General features: G+C 42.7%; 1 protein-coding gene and 1 long non-coding RNA gene across 2 annotated transcripts; one reads left to right on the forward strand and one right to left on the reverse strand.

Moving 5' to 3' along the window:
- Positions 1–224: 224 nt before the first annotated feature.
- LOC125307178 lies at positions 225–7,256 on the reverse strand. The gene is made up of 3 exons (XR_007195666.1): positions 7,168–7,256; positions 472–827; positions 225–279 (listed from the first exon to the last, which is right to left on the reverse strand). It is a non-coding gene; the product is annotated as an uncharacterized LOC125307178 (long non-coding RNA).
- A 427-nt stretch (positions 7,257–7,683) lies between these two features.
- On the forward strand, positions 7,684–20,423 carry mmp2 (matrix metallopeptidase 2). The gene is made up of 13 exons (XM_048262999.1): positions 7,684–7,995; positions 8,420–8,646; positions 9,207–9,355; positions 10,195–10,323; positions 10,707–10,880; positions 11,438–11,611; positions 12,698–12,871; positions 13,178–13,333; positions 13,457–13,583; positions 16,954–17,090; positions 17,898–18,057; positions 18,241–18,350; positions 19,409–20,423. The coding sequence occupies exons 1-13, from the start codon at positions 7,843–7,845 to the stop codon at positions 19,510–19,512; spliced, it is 1,974 nt and encodes a 657-aa protein (XP_048118956.1). The 5' UTR covers positions 7,684–7,842; the 3' UTR covers positions 19,513–20,423.
- The last annotated feature ends 183 nt before the right edge of the window (positions 20,424–20,606 follow it).

Below are 20,606 nucleotides of genomic sequence, written 5' to 3' on the forward strand. Positions count from 1 at the left end.
AAACTGAACACCCCCTTGTACTGACACAGAACAGGGGTGGGGGGTTAAACAGGAGGGGGGCAAGTGTCATAGCTTTATTAAATCACACCTCTACACTCACTGGCCCAGCACTCAGATTGTTATTGACAGGGTGCAGGAAATTCACTTTTGTCTGGAATTTGTGACAGAGGAGGTAAAAAAAGCATAACAGCGGCATATTGAGCTTTTAAAGGTATTATTTATTTCCAGGAAGCAGGTTCGAGGAGGTGAAAAGGAGGCGTGGTGGATTTGTTTGAACTACTTTGGATGAGAGCAGTCAACATAAGCACAATGAGGGGGGGGGGAGAAAAAAACATGTCAAAACTCATATTGAGGCCAGCTGTTAAAATTTGCTGTTTGATGTTGAGCGTCTGTGCCACAGATACACATCAAATCAAATCAAACGCTGCGTGCTCTCCACCGCACACCCCAAAGCAGATTAAGCGTGCTTACCTGGATGTATTACAATTTCCGTAAATCAAGGAAGCTCGCCGCTGAGAAGGGAGACATGTTGAACGCCCCGGCTATGAGAGACAGGCGGGCGCGGTTCCCTCACTGGCGGGCACTGATGAGGTAATCTTGTCACTAAGCACACGCACGACATGTTATTAAGACGCCGCACACAGGTTTGAATACATTAGTGCCAGTGCAGGTAGGGCCGCGGGCGAGGAGCGCTGGTCCCCCGGGGAGAGAGCATCTCCACCCCGTCATGTTCGGAGAGGGATTTGCACTCCCAGGGACTGGACCCCGAAAATCCTCACTTTTCCTCCACAGACAGGCGACGAGAGCCCAGGGGCACTGCTTCTTCACTGGAGAGAGAGAGACAGAGAGAGAGAGAAAGGGAGAGAGAGGAGCTTTTCATGTGAAGGACACAAACTCCACTTCCACACATCTGACAACCCATCAGAGGCACTCTGGCAACTTGCAAGAGCAGAATAAGCTTGGGACCCATGGTTGACATGATTTCAACAAACTTTCCCAAATTCTGGTTTAACACTTTCAGTGGGAAAGCTTCTGAATTACTTATACACTGAGCTCTGGGAGCCAGAGTAACAGACACTGATCGCCTCGTTCATTGATGACAAATTACTGCCCAATTCCATATAATCTCCAGTACATCTTCAGTGGCCTAAAAACTGAGCCTCTGCATGACTGAATCAGGATGCAGTAGTCATAGCAGAAAGTGGTGCTTCTTCTGTTTCTGATATGGAGATTGACCCCCTCGTAGTACACACACACACACACACACACACACACACACACACACACACAAAGAGGTGCAAAAGAAACCTAAACTGATCTTAAATGTTTACTGAGTGAGGTTTATTGCAGTGACACAGTAGAAATATGTGTCAGAGAGCTAGCCTACAGAAAAACGAATACACAAATGTAAAATGGTGGCATGGGGGAGATTAGTAGGTATAAATATCGGTGTGTATATTTTACAGTAATTAAAAACAATTCACGGTAGGCCTATCCGTGGATATAATCCCTGAGGTCACTCTCTTTTACATGTTCCATAGTAGTGCAGCAGATTAATGGCATATTTCAAGAGAATCGTTCAAATTGGTATGCATTGGAAGCATGAAATTTGGCACAGATACTCTCTAAGGGTCACTTTTTGGGAAAAAGGCGCTGGCCACCCAAAAATACAACATGGCGGCCATTTTTTCAAGATGGCCGCTATTTCTGTCAAATGTCATTATGTCAATCGTTCAAACAGTGATGTAGACATAACATTTTGTGAAAATACTCTCTTAAGAATTTTTTTTTTTTTTTGGAAACTTGTCCCTCAAAAATTCAAGATGACAACCATTTTTCAAGATGGCCGCCATTTCTCTTGAATCCTTACATCAATTTTTCAAATGGTGATGCTAGATATAGTTAGATAGCCGCACCTGAATTGACAGGTTGTGCCAGCACAGGAGAGCCGAGCCAAGGGTAAGCGGGGCAACACATGACTTGTTCATGTATGCTTACCTGGAAGGTGTACAGATCACACGGGACTTAAATGGCACTGGATGAATGATCTGGCTAGGTGTAGGTGACCCAAACCTAATTGTATACCATACTTGAATGTGTACTATGTCTATGATTGAGGTGGTAAAAGGATAACCCCTCGGCCTTAATCAGACAACAATCCCCCAAAATGGCAAATGAAAATCCCATGTCAGCCAAGAGATCAACTGATTGAATGAAATGTTGGCCACAAAGGAACCCCTCTTATCACCACCTACCCATCATGTTTCTCAACATGATGGCTATAAAATGATTGCCACCAACATTCCACTCTTTCACAATAGTGACCTGGAGATCCTTGAGAAGTTTGTGGTCCTGCTGTATGATCGATCAAGCACAGCTGTTAGTGTAGATGAGGCTAGACTTGTGCTAGACATGTTTGCCCGAAAGCAGAGGCCATATGAAGCCATTCCTCCAACAAGGGCAGCTCTGCTTCAACACACTAAACGTGCTGCGTATCAGGCAGGCTGCATATGGGGCCCAGTGTCAGTCAGAAGCAGAGTCCTGCTGACTGGAGATGAAAAAAGCTTGGTGAACAATGGGGGGTCTTCTGGACAGCAAATGCACCAATTGCACAAAGTTGTGAACAGCTAGCCAAGTGTGGCTGCAAATCAGAGTGCCGTGGAGGATGCAAATGTTTTAGATTGGGTTTCACTTGCACAGAACTGTGCAATTGCAAATGTGAATAAAAAAGTAAGTTTGCAGTGGTCGAGAGCCGATTTCCTGATTCTGGACCATGATGTATATGAACACCTTCCTGGATATGTTGCCCCCAATACAACACTTACTGACTGCCAAGCAGGGAGGCATTGGCTACCATTTTTAACAGTCTTTATTATGACTCGACAGGGCACAACCTCTCAAGCTCAGGCTGGACACTCTAACCACAAGGCCTTTGAGCTGGTAAAAATGTGAATTTATGTTATTTTTTCAATCCTTCCTTTTAACTCAGTCCCAACAGAGTACACTATTAAAGCAACACTCACTTTGAAAAATGCCTTGAATTTTTGCAATTGCCTTTTTCTAAAAGTGTGGCCGTTAGAATATTTTTGCTAACATGCATTTGTGCATCAGTGTACATACTACCGAAATGACGGCCATCTTGGAAAAGGTCTCCATCTTGAATTTTTTATTGGCCATCCAGTTTTTTTTTTAAAAAGTGGCCTTAACAGAATATTTGTGGCATATTTTCTGTATCACTTTTTGGAAACAGTGGCAATGAACATAGGACAGGAATGGCAGCCATCTTGAAAAATGGTTTCCATCCTGAATTTTTGAGTGACACATACCTTTTCCCAAAAGAGTGTTCCTTAAAGAGTATTTCTGCCTAATTTTATGCTTGCATCACCATTTGAACAATTGAAATGATTAATTTTCGACAGGAATGGTGGCCATCTTTAAAAATGGCGGCCATCTTGAATTTTTGAGGGACAAGCATTTTTTCCCATTAACATTTCCTTTAGAGAGTATTTGTATCCAATTATATGCTTAAATCACTGTTTGAATAATTGATATAATAAGCATTGAATAGCAATTGCGGCCATCTTGAAAAATGGCCACCATATTGAATTTTTTAGTGGCCAGCGCCTTTTTCCAAAATAGTGGCCCTTAGAGAGTATCTGTGCCAAATGTCATGCTTCTATACCAAAGTGAACGATTTTTTTTACTAATCTGCTGCACTATAGTAGCCTAATTGGCTGTTGAAATAACATCAATGTCATCGAACCTAAGTATCCAGAGGCTGCCATGTCGAGGACAGTAGCCTATATTTTGACTTTCTGTTCGGCTAATTCGTCTTCCTTCCAACGTTGGTCTTTACTCAGATTGCTGTGGGCGGCCTTGAACTGGAAGCTTGAGCTTTTTCAGACTCCCGCCACGGAACGGAGCGCGCGACACTACAGAGCTGCACACACCGAGACGCGTGTCCCATAAACACACACAAATCATTTACATGCTGCTCTCATCAAAGCCGGCACTTCACATTTCCTCTGAGATTTTTCCGCTGATCTGAGGTTCCACTTGCATCTCCGAGCGCGTCGGCTAACCTTTGCGACTGCCAAGAAATTTGATTAATTTTTTAAATACAGCTGTTGACCTATTATTGAGACGGAGGAGGGCCACGGGAGACATTCACGCGCTCTCAGCACATAATGGAGCGCGTTATTTCATCAGTGTTTACAAGCCGCCGTAAAAGAGAAACAGAGAGACTGGAGTGAAGGAAAAAAGACATTAAATAAAAATAATTCATACATCCTCAAAGCTCTGATTCATTCATTGTCTCTCGCCTCAGTAGTTGCATCCGATGACAGAAAAGGAGCAGACTATGGAACAATAATTACCCTGTAGTGTTAAAGTCACCATGCTGCCTAATGCACTCATAAATAAAGGATGACAAAGATAATGGATTTATGTTCAATAATTTATCTGAACATTTCTATCAGAGTGATATTATATGTCATGCTTTGTTGTAACAGAGTACTTAGCGAAATTAACTTTTACTTAAAACAACATAACCTACTGCATACCAATGCAGAATTGTGATGTCCAGTCTTTCCTAGTATCTTAGGGGTATTTTAATTCTTGCCTGTTTACTCCCCACCACAGTACTTGACTAAAGCTGCACATTAAAGAGCCGCTTTGATTCCCAACCCAAACAGTTGTGTCATTATTATTAATCAAAGCCCCTCTCAAACTTTGCTTAGAGGGTTTTGCATAATGGTCATGTCAGACTTCAGACTTTATGTACCCCCCCCCCTTTCTTCCATCCAGCTAGATCTTCTCCACAGCTGCCCAAGAAGGCCACGACAATCCAGATGTGACCATACTTGTCATTCATGATCATAAAGGAAACATGTAGAGAACTGACTCACTATTGATTTAACATAACATCTGACCACTTCCAATGAATATTCTATGGGCCAATATGGATATCGGACATCAGAGCAAGTCCATCCTTCTGAACCAGGCTTAAGACTGCCTATCCTGTTCTAGGGCCAGCTGGACTTAGGCAAGAGGACTGGGCCTTCATTCCCTGCCTGGTCAATTCCCAGAACTGAAGTGACACTGAGAATAGCTGAGAGGATGGCAACTTGTTCTGGCTTTTAATTACATGGCACATGAACAGAATCTGGCAATGGCTTGTAGTCAGATGGTGACATCTGTCAAATGTATGTTTTCCTGTTAATACATGATGTTGTCAGTGACAAACGCATGCAGCTTTCTCAGCCACATATCCTAATGCATGCACAGACCAAGCACCAACATATACACTTCCTTACTCAATGCATGTTGTAGCGTGAAAGACTCTCTATCTAAACAAGCACTGCTAGTGTACTGTGCAATGAAACTCCCTCTCTCTAAACACACACACAAAAACACACCAACACACGTATTCCTCCACCCGTATACAAGTACATACATAGGCTACACAAACTCTGAGGCAAAGAGCCAAGTGAAAGCTCAGGCTGCCTCAATCTAAAGGGGACCTGGCAGTCAACAAACGCAGAATAAAAGAAACAATTTACATGCAAATCAAAGTTTATCATCTCAATCTCCTTATGCCTGTTTTCGCAGGCAAATTTGCATTCATATGCACAAAGGCATTCACTTAGTCCCCCCACGACCCCCCTACCCAACCCCACCAAACCAAGCTTACACATCTAAGCATTTTCTATATGGGAGAAAAGCGGATGCTCTTTTAATCGCCAGCCAGGCTTCTCTCTGACTGATGGGAGATTGTTCTCTGTCAGATGGGGGAGATGGCAGCATGTATCAGAGCATGAAATAAAGCCTTACTCTAAAGTGACAAGACCAGGATATTGTAAGCAAATGGATGTTACATTTACTCTGAGGCTGCAAACAGCGGGCTATGAAAAATTAACTGTTCTCTGGCTCAATGCAGGGAAATTGGTCGGTGAGATATGCCGCAAAAATCCTGTTCAAGAGCTATTCGTCTGTCAGATCACTCCACTAAGTCCTTTGGCTTTCTCTTATAAAGAGTCCACGTCAATACACTGTCGAGATTAATCCTCCGCTGGAGAAAAAAGAGATGTCAAAAGGAGTTAAAAGAAATCCAGGGGCAATCTGCAGGCCTGCTCAAGCTCAGGGAGCTCCTCTAAGAACCCATCAAAGAGCGCAGGGCTTAATGCTGCCACGGGAGGGCACTGTTACTTTCACTCACACCGAAGACTCACCGACTTCAAATAGAGGGGGCCTGTCTGTGAGTGAATTCAATTAGGCCAACCGGAGACAACGAGCACACGGTTATAAATGCACACGTTATCGTCGTTAAAAAGGTGTTTGTGTTAGGCCTATCGTTATTCCCGTTGCGATTAAATAGGTTATTTACAAGGACATCACATAATGACCTAGGTCTAATCAAAAAACAAAAACAATGTAATTTACACATTTGAAATGTCATTCATATTGTGGTGGTGATGTATTAGGCCGACTTGCAAAACCGAGTTTAGGCACAAGCATTCCTACTGGCGTTCACCTTGCAAAATCAACAGCTTTAATTGTCTTAAATTTGATTTATTCCCGTTACGGCATGCATATGACCTGTTTTAGGCTACGAGATATGCAAGAACTATTGTCGTTCAATATTGTGAATATATAAGAGGACAAATCAGATGTATTTTTGTCCCCATCAAGAACTGTCGTATAGGCCTACTACATATTCACTACCACCAGGGGTCGACCTTTCACGCCTAAACCACGAAGAGATGTAAAGCCTTTTTCCGGTTTGGCCTAAATGCAACATGTAGGCCTGCAATGTTTCTCCAACACACACTCACTATTAATTACTAGTAGTCTCCGAACAGCACATTAATAACAGCACAACAATCATGTGGTGTAATGGGTGGAAGATTTCCAGGTCAAATACTTTCATATTTTAGGTTATTCCATAGCCTATGCTAAATCTCGTAGACCACATTATGCACTAGATTTAAGTGGCCTTTGCTTCCTCAAACCTGCTAATTGCACTCTCATAATTGTCTGTTCTGTAAGGGAGTTGTTGTTTCAGAGTTACTGTAAATGCGTCGTTTTCTTCAGTGTTATCAAATAGACAAAGTCTAACCACGTTCGAGGGAGGGGCGGGGAGGGGAAGACATAAGCTACTGTACATACCCATACATTGAAGGCTTGGACAGCATTTGGCCTATATCCAGCCGCTATCTCGAAAGTCAAAACTACTTCTTGCAGTTCCTATTCCCAAATTCAGCCAAGAGGAAAAACAATCTGTTGCATGTGATCGTCACGTGATCGCCCTTCTTTTTTCCAACATCATTTAAAGAGTGTGTTTTTACACATCCCTCAACTATCACCAGAGGGCATCTTTTAGCCTCGTTTCGTGTTGGGACCAGTTCAACAGTGGTCACAACCGATGGTTTAGGAATAATAAATAAATAAATACATTTAAAAAATAGGCAACAAACCTTGAAGGTTAATTGTAATGACTAGTCACGGCTGATTTTACCCTTTGAGTACAAAGTAAGACTATTTATTTAATATTTAGACTTTCTTGAAGAGAACAAAAATGCACATTCCCACTGCCCGTTGGAGTCGTCTCCTATTTCATTCCCCCAAAATTCCCAGTCTGGAGACTGCGCACTCTGTGCGTATCCACTCCAAGCAGCATCACAAAACTGCGTATGCAAGCAGAACTGATTCTATCGGGTTGGGGGCAGCAGGATGTGCCGCTAAGGAAAGTCAAATAGCAGTGGAGGCTGAAAGGAATATTACCCTGTGTGCACGGCGCAAAGCCCAAAACTACCTATTCGTTTTGTCTCTATAGGGGTAAACATGGGGTTTTATAAGTTTTTCAGCTCCAGGCATTTGATCCTGAAAGTGTTTTTGATACAGTGCATTGTCTTAATGAGAACTTCAGCAGCTCCCTCGCCTATTATCAAGTTTCCTGGAGATGAGAGTCCCCGAACGGACAAAGAAGTTGCGCTGGTAAGAGTTCAAGAGTGTTGTAGTTTGTTGTGTTCAGTTAAGTTATGGCCAGAATAAACTGTTTTATTTCAGTTGATATGTTTAACAACCCTTTTTTATGTGACGGTGCATGTGTATAAAATCTTTTGCCTGCGAAATATCAAATAATAGGCTATGATTATTCTTTGTCCAGTTTACTGATGGCTTTTATCATTGGCATTTATAAACTGTTATTTATTTGCTTAGTTTGATCCCCTTCAGCAAAACTACCAAATTAATTAATAATGTCTGAGCTGTGTTTCATTTGTTGTGCTTAAAGTTACTGAAACCAGCTAAGACCTTTCACATAAGTTTTGGGAGATAGTTTGGGTGGAGCAGAAAATTGCTTGTACTTTTGGTAAAGCCAAGTTCCCATTTTGTCCCTTTCCTTCTCTCCAATCAACAGCATTATCTGAATAAGTTTTATGGGTGCCCACAAGACAGATGTAACCTCATGGTCCTTAAAGACACGTTGAAGAAAATGCAGAAGTTCTTTTCCCTGCAAGAAACAGGGGAGATCGACCATAAGACTGTGGAGATCATGAAAAAGCCCCGCTGTGGAGTGCCAGATGTGGCCAATTACAATTTCTTCCATAGGAAGCCTGTGTGGGGCAAGAAGGACATAACATACAGGTGAAAAACATGGCTCTCTCTCTGTGTGTGTGTGTGTGTTTCTGTATGTGTATGCGTACACATTTTCTCCAAGTGCTGGTCTAAGAAGCCAACATCCTTCGCCCCCTGTTGTTTATTTTGTGAGATGGTTACCACCTCCATCAACAACTTGAGCATGGAACATGCTAATAAGACAATCACTGCCCAGCATGAAATGGTTGATTTTTTTAAATCTATGTATGAGGTGGTTCCAGGCCCAAAGACAAACAACATAGCCCTTTTTAGACCCTTGTTTTTAAATGGTGGTTAAGAAGCTGGGAAGTAGGCTTGACCAACCTCAACAACCTCAAAAAGATACAAATGAGGTGTGACCAGTCAGGTCAGCCAAAGAGCAGTGCAGAAGGTGCTTTACAACTGAACTGAGTATTTCCTTAAGGGAATTAGAGAATTGTACTCACACACATACTAAAACTTTGATGTCACCAATTCTTCAATCTACCTGCTGAATTACTGGAGCCCTTAGTAAGGTTTAAGTAATGCTTCATTAAAGCAGATTATTATTTTTCTTTCCTCTCCCACAGAATTCTTGGCCACAGTCCTGATCTGGATGAGGAGACGATCGACGATGCCTTCTTCCGTGCCTTCAAAGTATGGAGTGACGTAACTCCACTCACTTTCAGCAGGATCATGGACGGAGAAGCTGACATCATGATCAACTTTGGCCGCAATGGTACGGAACATCTGTCTCAGTTCTTTCCACACACAACTTCATTTAAAAAAAATATATATAAAAGTAAAATAAAATAAATCATCAGATTTTAGTTGGCAGAATGATGATAATCTCCGCTGAACCCATCATAGCCCATAACGGCTCCCACAATTTAGTGGAGCCCACACAGCTGACAGCTTCATGGCAGCCCGTGCATCCTGTGGTGAGAACACAGCCCAAATCTGCCCAGCAGTGGGTCAGGAACAACACACAATTACTCTCAAAGTGTTCGCACCCTGATCTTGCTTCAACCAAACCTGTTTTTATGGGGTCAGCATTTAGGAGGTCGATGGAATGTCCAGGCACAAAGTAGGTGTCTGCACGGAGAGCAGTTAGACTCGGCTCCCGCGAGCCAGGACAGTGAGTCAGAAAAAAGCATCTCTTGCGGTGTATCCTAAATTACGTGGACCTGCCCACGATGAAGTCAGATTAGTGGACGTGCATAAATGCTGGTTCCCGTAATGCGCCCACAGCAGTGTTGACAGGCGTATAAATCTTTGGGAGCAAGGGAAGTAGCAGATTTGACTGTTTGTGTCTGTTGTTCACAAAGGTATACATGATGATGTGAGAATGTTGTGTCTGTTTCATACCTCTAATCTAAGTGTTAACTCCACTTTAAACACTTTAATGTTTTCTAATTCATGCATTTATTCTACTTTGCGCACTTCCCTTGCTTTTAATAATACTTTTATATCTTGTTTTTATCTGTTCTTTTTTGCTTTTATTTATGTAAAGGAAATGGCCTCTCTGTATGAAATGAGCTATATAAGTAACCTTGTCTTGCCTTGCGTTGTCTCCAGAGCATGGTGACGGCTACCCCTTCGATGGAAAAGATGGCCTCCTGGCCCATGCCTTCGCTCCAGGCCCAGGCATTGGGGGCGACTCCCACTTTGACGATGATGAGCAGTGGACGCTGGGCGAAGGCCAAGGTACAAAAGTTCAGCTCTACTTCTTCTTTTTTAAACTCAGTGTTTTGAGGGAGGAAGTAATGGTTGAGATCTCATGCAAAACAAGCCAGGAATCTGCAAGTGATCTAAGCAATTACTCCATGTGGTTGAACACTGGGTCCTGTTCTGTTTTTCGTCTCAATATAAGGGGAATTTCCCTGATTTGTATTGTACGGCAATGATGAGTCAGGGTCAAGCCTTATTATTGAGCCAGCCTTTTTTTTTTTTTCAAAGGATAGCTCCTAGCAATAACACTTGATATGTTGAAATAATATTGCACAACAGAATCAATCTCCTTTTTTGAGTGTATTTGTGATCTGTGGCTAGTCGTTCTTCACTTTCTAATGTGATGTGCATTTTCACAGTGGTGAAGGTGAAGTTTGGAAATGCGGAGGGTGAATTCTGCAAGTTCCCTTTCCTCTTCATGGGCGTGGAGTACGACAGCTGCACCTCACAGGGCCGTGACGATGGCTTCCTCTGGTGCTCCACCACATACAACTTTGATGACGATAAAAAATATGGCTTCTGTCCTCATGAGTGTGAGTGCTCTATCTCTCACGTCACTTAGGATTGTTATGATAAACCACTATGTATTCACAATTCAGTGGTTGGAGCTGAGGAAGATGTTTGCACCCTGTTTGTTTTGGTAGCTGTCCTTGGTACTGATGTTTTGGTATATCTTATGTATTATTAATGCACCCATCAGACACTCAGACAACAACCAAGCACAATTGTCTTCAATTTACTAATGATCAAACCACACAGTTGGTGTGTGATCTGTGTGATTTAAATTTAAGTTATACACAGTATCCTTACATAGGGTTGTGTACCACAACAACTCAAACTCAATTCAAACACAGAACCAATTCTTTAAAACTGCTTTAGACACAAATAGGTACACACATATAGATGATTAAGTCTTTCAAACTAAACTGCTATACACCTCAAGGTACATGTATGTTGGCATCAGACATTACAGTGGAACAGTATATTATATACCAGTAAAGAGTATATTCTGCTTTTTTAGTCTACATCAGTGCAACTCAGCCAATATATTATTCTACATTCTCACTGGCTTATGTGATTTGTGCCGCAGTGCTGTTTACACTGGGTGGAAATGCTGACGGGTCCCCCTGCAAGTTCCCCTTCACGTTTCAGGGGGATTCATATGACGGTTGCACCACCCAAGGTCGTGATGATGGCTACCGTTGGTGTGCCACCACAGAGGACTACGACCGTGACAAGAAGTATGGGTTCTGTCCCGAAACCGGTAAGTGACCACCAAACCTTCCCAACTTACAAAATACAGCTTCAAACTCTCAATTCATCCTCATCACCATTGTTGACATTGTGAGCAGAGAACAGTCTATTTTGTTTTTACCTCAGACCATGGAATAACAGAGATCCATGATTATCCTTGTGCTGGACTGTTGGCTTTCTCACGGTGTTGCTGTGCTTCAGGAATGCATGAGTATAACAGTCGACTACTGGTTCTTTTTGAAAGCACAAAGTGTTTAAGACATGTTTGTGTTGATTCATCTTTATTTTAGCTGTTATGTGATGAGTATATCTGCAGCACAATTTCTGTGTTTTTTTTGCAGACAAGAACATTCCAAAACTGTGGTTTCCATTTTTGTGGTAGTCTCGCTGATGGCTGTAAAAGTTTTTACTGTGCACTGGCCGAGTTTATTTTCCATTGTGTCAGGGGGGCTGGCTTAGTGGAGCGGGTAAAGAAGGCTTTTCATCTGGTTTTAATTCACTGGGAATGCAGTCCTGCAGCAGGGTACTTTGTGTATTACTCTGTGTGTGTGTGTGTGTGTGTGTGTGTGTGTGTGTGTGTGTGTGTGTGTGTGTGTGTATGTGTGTGTGTGTGTGTTGCAGGATTGCCCCAAAGCAAATAATCAAAAGGATAAACATACTGTATGGCCAAGATGTTTGTCAGCATTTGTGGTAGATATCTTTTAGAATACAGGAATGTGTGTCATCACGACCACAGACATTTTTCTGCTTCGGTTTCGTACCCGACTGACTCCACAGAGTCTCAGCAGATCCAGAGCCCAAGTTTACTGCGATTTGTTTTTGTGCAGTTGTCCCAAATGCACTGTTGCTTCCTATCATAGTCGCTATGTACTGTATGCCTCCCACGGCTTATCCTTTTGGTCTCGGAGACATACTCCCTTTAATCAAGATAGAGGAAGGATGAAGAAATGTTATTTGGAATTCCATTTTCTGTTGCTGCTGATTAGATCACCAGTGCATGCTGAGGCCTGGAAAATCTGTGTGGCAATTAAAAAAGTAAAAAAAGTTGTTTCGGAGAACTGTCCTATTTCACAATGTACAACCGGTGTTGTTGCAGCCATGTCCACGGTGGGAGGGAACTCAGAGGGAGCTCCCTGCGTGTTCCCCTTCATCTTCCTGGGCAACAGCTACGACTCCTGCACTACCTCTGGACGCAGTGATGGCAAGATGTGGTGTGCCGTCACCAAGAGCTTCGATGATGACCGTAAATGGGGTTTCTGCCCTGACCAAGGTACTACAGTAATGTCACACACCTCTGGGTCCTGAGTAGTTGCCTTAGGGAAAAAATAACTGTGTTAAAGTCATTTGTATTGCTGCAGCTTTTGGTGGTTTCTTTTGGTGTTTGTAGTTATCCATCAGTGGATTAGCAGCCTTGTCCACTGGTGGTTCACAATCTATGGATGAGGGTAGTGTCTAGTGTAGCAATAGCATAGCTTTTGTTGCTTTGGCTCTGAATTCATTGGTCATGATATTGCTTAATGCTCACGCTGTGTCCATAGATCAGAATGCTAACTCTCTGCCCCATATGTGGCTCCAGGCTACAGTCTGTTCCTGGTGGCGGCCCATGAGTTTGGCCATGCTCTGGGCTTGGAGCACTCCCAGGACCCAGGCGCCCTGATGGCTCCCGTGTACACCTACACCAAGAACTTCAGGCTCTCCAACGATGACATCCGTGGCATCCAGGAGCTTTATGGTGAGCCATGGAGACCACAGACTCCTCAGTGTCTCTCATCTGTGCAGTAGGAGAGTCACTCTATTGGCGCAGTACCCATCTCTGTTTTCCTTACTAAGTCTTGTATTTTCTTTTTCTATGCAGGCGCTTCTACAGACAAACCCCTTCCACCTACTCAGGGCCCAGTGACTCCTATGGACATCTGCAATGAGCCCATTATCTTCGATGCTGTGGCCCAAATTCGGGGAGAGACATTCTTCTTCAAGGACAGGTACATTGACGCAAACATATGGTATATACAGCATATGTGATAGAGAGTGAGTTGCCAAGCTCCATTTTTGTTTCTTTGTGGCAAACCACAGTGAAATATTCAGTCTAAAGCCACAGTTCCATTTGCATTTGCATTTTATCAACTTTATGGTTTATGTCATAGCGCTAAAAAAAAAACTAAAACTAGTAAGAATAGCATTTCTTAAAGGTGCTCTAAGCGATGTTACGCGGTTTCAAAGCATAACATTTTGTCATATAAAGTAAACATCTCTTCACTATCTGCTAGCTGCTTGTCACCTGAATACAGTGTAAAAAATGCGGTCTCTCTAGACAGCTCAGGCTCCAAAAATGGCAACAAAAACAGCCAGGTGCAGCCAGGTTTAAATAAGGATTAATTAACAGATTAATCGATAATGAAAATAATTGTCAGTTGCAGCTCTAGATGTTTTATTAAATCCAGGATGTTACTGAAAATGGCCTTTCATATGGAATATGTTTAACCCAGTGTAGTTAATCTATTAAATCCGTCGCGTGAGTGTAGACTGGGTAGAGACAGTATGTTATTACTGACCGTAGAAACCCCTCCACAAGTCTACGTTTGCTGTGGTGGACCTATTGCTTCCAGAGGCTTGAAGTGCTCTGAATTTGCAGTGACTCAGACCCCTAGGCTTTGCAGCGGCAGCGTTTCTGCTTCAACTCTGCATGACTCTTTGTTATTCCCAGCTGCACAATGCATACACAATTTACCACAACAGCTGAACCCTGTCTAAGACAGACCTTTGGGGGAGCCGTTAACCCAAATAAACTGGTATCCTGCGTAACCTCCCACATATGCATGAGTACATACACACACACACACACAGTCACACACACACACACACACACACACACACACACACACACACACTTACTCACACACATACACACATACACATGCAAACAGAGAGAGGCAGACTTCAGCCTCTGCTCCTAAAAGCCATCTCTATATGCCTCAGTCCCTGGCTCTATTTGCCAGCATTGGCCTTCCCTACTTTTGAGGTGAGCATACTGTAAGATCTGTGGCAGCCATTTTGGAATCACATCCAAAACAAACAATTCTGTGGGACTTGGACTCAAAGAGCTGCTCTCATACCAAAGACCAGCAACTCTTTTCAATCGTACGCTCGGGGGCAGAGACGAACCACCCACAAGCTCTGCAGACAAATCCTGCTTTAAGTCAGAATTAGGACTTCTCGTTCAGTGGTTTGCTATTCATCATCCCATCAACAGCGCATGGCCAGACCTAGGCAGTGAGTGTACGTCAGGTATAGGGCAGGATACGTATGCGCCCTGCGTCATTCCGACTGGAAACAGACAGTGAGTCAGTGCCAGAGCCACTGCTGTGTAAATACTGTTTGTGTTATTTCAGCTACTGGGCTGCTGTGTAGTTTATAAGTAGTTAGCCTTCCCCATCCCTGATAATGCTGTTATGTCTGAATGTGCCTAATGCTGGGTTGATGTGATGCTTTATTCAGATGTGAAGTTAAGAGCTTTAAAAAAAAAAAAAAAAAAAATGCTCTGGTTGACATTTGATGAAGTTGGAAAGTAATTTCCTACAGAAGCTCAGTGCAATCGAAACACCCATCTCTGATGACGATCGTGAGTTGGAAGTGGCTCAAGCAAGACTGACATGGAAATGGAAATTCCACCGCAAAAAAGAGTTAAGATAAAAACACAGCTCTGCCTGATGCTCTGTATTCACAGGCCTACTTGGAGAAAGTCTCAGCTTTCAGAGTGGAAAAATGACTCTGGAGTTCAGACATTCACAGCTGGCTCTGACAACTACAGATGTTTAACTCATTGGATGGGGGATATTTTTCTGCACTACTAATGGAATTGGGTATGATCACTTTTTTAAAAAGAAAAACTGAAAAAAAAAAAAAAACGCTGTCACCTGACTTCATACCCATTCACACTCTCAGGTGAAGAAACAGTAAAAGCAAGTTGTCAGGTCTTAACATTTCACAATAGCCATTTCACACTGCCCAAGGTCCCTGGTCTTTGTGCTGCCCATGCATGTTTTCATTGGCAAGCAAATAGGAGAAAGATGAGTACAGGCTTCACTCATACTTAGCCGTTCCGGGAAATCGTTGGGTGTGGTGTCTTGGAACTGCTCCTCTGATCTCGGCAGTTCAGAAGGAACAATGATTGTTCCAACGCCAGTTCCCTTGCTTTATTCGTGTAGGTTAGCTTAGGTTGAAGCACTGCTGAGGAGAAGTTATACAGTATTGTGGTTGGCAACAAGTCAAAGAGAAAAGAGACCTTGAAATTCTGTACTTTTTCAAGTGACCCTAAGGGAGTGTTCAGCAGCTGCACCATTGATAGATAAGGTAAAGCATTTAAAGCACAAAGTTTATCTTTGCAAAAAATATGTTTAAAATATAAACTGGAAACAAACAGTTGAAATGTTAAATGGAAATGAAAAAGGAAAGCGTAAAAGAGCATGTTACAGACAAACAATTTTGACTTTCATAAAACAATCTAGTTGAAGTCTTGAATTGTGTGAAGCTGTCTGCCCTGCATTGGAAAGAGAAGGCTAAGGTGGACATCAAAGGCAGGAACAGGCTACAGGATACAAGATAAAGGGAATTGGTTACGGGTATTTTGAAAACCCACTTTTGCATAAACTGTCAGTGATGAGTGGTCAGAACACGATGTGGGGTTTGTTTAAGGTCAGGGTTAGGGGTAGGTTATGGTTTGTTTCAGTTGACAAGTAGTTGAGAGAGCTGAGGTTAGCTGACAGGCCGTGGACAGTTAAATATTTGTTTAATGGCAATGTCACAGAAATGTAGGCTATCAAAACAAACTCTTCCTGAAAAATCCCAATCTAGCATCGCATGAAGTGGCTGCAGAGACTCGCAAAACTATTTTGGCTTTTAGAAAAATAGGTCAGTGGAAAGGAGCAGGGGGAAGTGAGTGCTGGTGCTGCTGTTGCTGTTGCTGTAGCAGTGGCTGTGCTTCATATTGGAAATCCGGGCAAGTGCAGGCTTGTTCCGCTGGCGTCGGCACCTTCAGCCATAACGAGAACCAGATGCTCCCATGAATCACGCCATTGTGGCCTGTCGAGATCCTCTGTCTATTGCTTCGCTTCTCTCCTTTTGCTCTCTTCCTCTGTTTCTTTCACTCTTTCTTTTTCCCTTATATCCTCCTTGCTCTCTTCTTTGTCTATTCTCCCTTTTTTCCTCATCTGATACTTCTGACACTCTCTTTTTTCCTCCTCCTCATCCTCCTCCCCTCCTCCGTTCCTGCATCTCTCCTTACTCACCTTTCTGGCCCCTCTTCTCTCTCATTCACCCACTCACTCACTCTCTCTCTCTCTCTACCTTTTCCAGGTTCCTTTTCAGGTCTGCCAACTTCATGTCCAAGCCCACGGGCCCGATGTTGGTGGCCACATTCTGGAGTGAGCTTCCAGAGAAGATAGACGCCGCCTACGAGAATCCACTGGAGGAGAAGACCGTGTTCTTTGCAGGTACAGTATAGGCTAAAGCTGACCCAGTTCGACTGCACCACCGTAAAAACCTCAAATCACGTTACCTCCATGCCAATATAACTCACACCATCACGTTTCCCCTTACGCAAAAAATTGCTTATAAGTGTATGGTTGAAATTTCCATAATACATTTACTTTTACTGGAAGCTGACTGAAATATAAATCAGCGCCGTAATCTCTGAACCACAAGTGAATGACCTGGTTTTACCATTAGAATGTGGTTTTTCACCCTGCTTCAGACATTTGATATATTTGTGGCTTGTGCTAATAAATGCCATGCGTGGCATGCCTCCGTGCATGCTCCCTTAAACAGATTTCCATGGGTCTCAGGCAAGGTTCTTCTCAACAGATATTGAAAGCAAAGCTCTGTCTGAACAAATTTTTTCCCCAATCCTGAAGGAGATTTATTTGACAAGCATGTCTGGTCTTTTTTTTCATTCAAGTTCTCCCTTCAAATTATCATGCAATGAGGTCACATTTTTCATGTTGCCTACTTGGAGTAGTCAGAATTGATGATACAGTTGTTTTTTCTCTGGTTTATTTTTAGTGAAAAACTATTTTCATTTGGTCATAATTTAAATGATTCCTAGGGCCCCAGTGGAAATTTTGATGTGCTGTCATATTAGCCAAGGTTTGGTACAAGTCAAAGGAGGTACACTGACTGTGAATGTTTACTGAATCACAAATCCATCATTGTTCAGAGGTGAACACCCACAGGTTGTGTGTGAGGTCTAATGACCATTTCCTATTCTTGTTGTGCTGACTGATTCTGTGTTCTGCTTCCAGGGAATGAGATTTACATCTTCTCAGGCAGCACATTAGAGAGAGGTTATCCCAAGACCCTCTCCTCCATCGGCCTGCCATCAGACGTACACAACGTAGATGCAGCCTTCTCCTTTAGCAAGAGCAAGAAGACCTACCTGTTTGCTGGAAGCAGGTTCTGGAGGTATGACTTGAGTCAAAGCCCAATATTGAGAAAGTTATCATTCACCCACTGTTTTACAAAAAAATATATTTTATCTCACATTTTGCACCCTTGGCTGAAGAAGGCATAATGGAGTGATCAAGCAAATTTCATAATGTTCGCTGTCAATGCATATGGCAAAATATTTTGCATTTAATTTTCCAGGTTCAACGAGGCCAAGAAGAAGATGGATCCTGGCTTCCCCAAGCAGATCGCAGATGCTTGGAACGGCATCCCAGACAACATAGATGCAGCCTTCAGCCTGAACCAGAATGGTAAGCATGCCTAGCCTTAGCCTAAGCTAACAAAACCTGGCTGAGTCCAGCCCAAACAACATAGGCATATCTCTCAGCCTGAACCAGAATGATAAGCAAGCCTAGCTTAGCTTAGCTTAGCCTAGCCTAGCCTAGCCTAGCCTAACCTATAGCTGACTGGAGCCCAGCAAGAAGCTGCTTGTTGTTGCAGTCTGAGCTTCTCCTGGTCCCATCAGGGGGAGCCGTCTGGCTGGAGCCTGGCTGAGCATTCCTGGCAGCAGCTCCAGGCGGGCCCCATTACAGCTGGCACTGCGCCTCCAACAACACGGCAGAAAGGCCCACAGACACCATAACCCTGCAAGGACTGAGGTCATTTTTCCTGCATGGGCCTGTCCATCCGTTCATCGGCAGACTAAAAAACAAAGAGGTTGAGAAATAGAGGATGAGAGAGAGAGAGAGAGAGAGAGAAAGACAAAGAGATTAGAGAAAGGGAGAATGTGGCAGAGCTATGTTTGTACATTTGTGCTTGAGATGTGCAAAGGTCTATGTGAGTCCACAGGGACCATACGAAACCTCCCAGGTTTCATAAAGCCCAAACACCATTCTATCAACCTCATCACACACAAAAACACACACACACACACACACACACACACATTAAACATTTAGTGAAATAGCTTTTGGGAAGGCTAGCCAGTCAGTCCCTCATCACTAAAGTAACTTCACTGCAAACTGTTGACCTATCCCCCAAGCAGCTGTTAGAGCTGGATCTGTGGCCCGGCCTGATTATTGTTTTCAGCAGTAGGCTACAGTAGGACTTTTCCACAGTCTACACTACCTGGGTACACAAACCAATAATAACAGAAAAACAAAGTAATTACTAAAGGAGTTGGTCTGTCTTGGAATAGTTCTGCAAGACAGTTGAACAGAGTAAGCAACCTTTTCTTCTCCTACTTAAAGCCCAAACTGTAGGAGACAAAGAGAACAGAGTCAGAAATTAAAAGAAAATGATATTTTTTTGGGGGGGGGGATACAGTATCATGTGCATTGATGTCTGCCTGTGGTCTCTGTTTTGACAGGTCACAGCTACTTTTTCAAGGATTCCTACTATCTCAAGATGGATGACAGCAGTCTGAAGATAACCAAAGTGGGCGAGGTCAAAGCAGACTGGCTGCGCTGCTGAGTGATTGTTGGACATTAAGCCACTGGCATTCTGTGATGACCTTTGACCCTGGCCCGTAGTGCAGTCCACCGTCATCACAAACCATGTTACCATGGCGATCTCGCCCACCAACAACCCCCCCGCACTTGCAAGACTGTAACTACCAATCAACTAATATAACCTGCCACCCAGCCTGCCGGAAGGCCAAGTCACAGTAGTGATAAATCTTTGAACCCTCTTTGCAAGCTGAACATAGGCAAACTGGATGAACCATAAAAGTCTTTTTTATATTACTGTGTGATATTTGCTGTTTTTTTGTAATGCTGAAGGTGAATAATTTTGATCTGAAGTTCCCCAATCCTGAATGATAAACTATTTCCACATCAAGTATTCAGAGACATCAGGTATGTCCCCATTACATACAAATCGGATGGTGCTTTACTGTAAGGTATCTGATTATGACAGGTCAAAAGGTATCAGTTTTTGAACATACAACCTTGTAAAAATGGTTCTTGTATTCTTCACAAAATGGATAACCATATTTGTGTAGTAACATTTGACACGTAAATATTTCACAATGATTACTTAAAGGCAAGCACTTTTTTATATAAATGTGTTTTGTACACATGGAGACCAAATTACTGTCAAGTCAGTCCGTAATATTTTTCTTCTAGATGTATAATCATGGTGCTGGTAGATTCACGGCACGGGTTGCCTGAGGATTGTATAGGGTCTGGTGCATGATGGAGTCATGACAAGGAAGTACCATGAAATGTTTTAGTTGAAATAATCGTTTTGTATAATTACTTTTTTGTCTTTTTACTCTGGAGTTGACAGTACAGTTTGTTTTAAATTTGTAAGTTGTATTTGCTTTGTGCACTTTGTCTCTATACGTTGTTGGAAAAAAATAAAGATGAAGAATCTTATCCGTCCACCTACTGTATTGAATTTGTTGTTTCAAGATCATTCCTTTAATTTCACTGGAGGTTAAAAACATTATATGGCTGAGGAGGGATTGAAAGTATGTTGAATTTCCAAATCTGTTTTCTCAAATATGAGAGTAGTCTAGATCTTATGTAATGGTGAGAAACTGTTTCAGCAAATCTACCTTTTAT

Source organism: Alosa alosa, chromosome 14 (genome assembly GCF_017589495.1).
Source record: "Alosa alosa isolate M-15738 ecotype Scorff River chromosome 14, AALO_Geno_1.1, whole genome shotgun sequence".
Taxonomy (NCBI): domain Eukaryota; kingdom Metazoa; phylum Chordata; class Actinopteri; order Clupeiformes; family Clupeidae; genus Alosa; species Alosa alosa.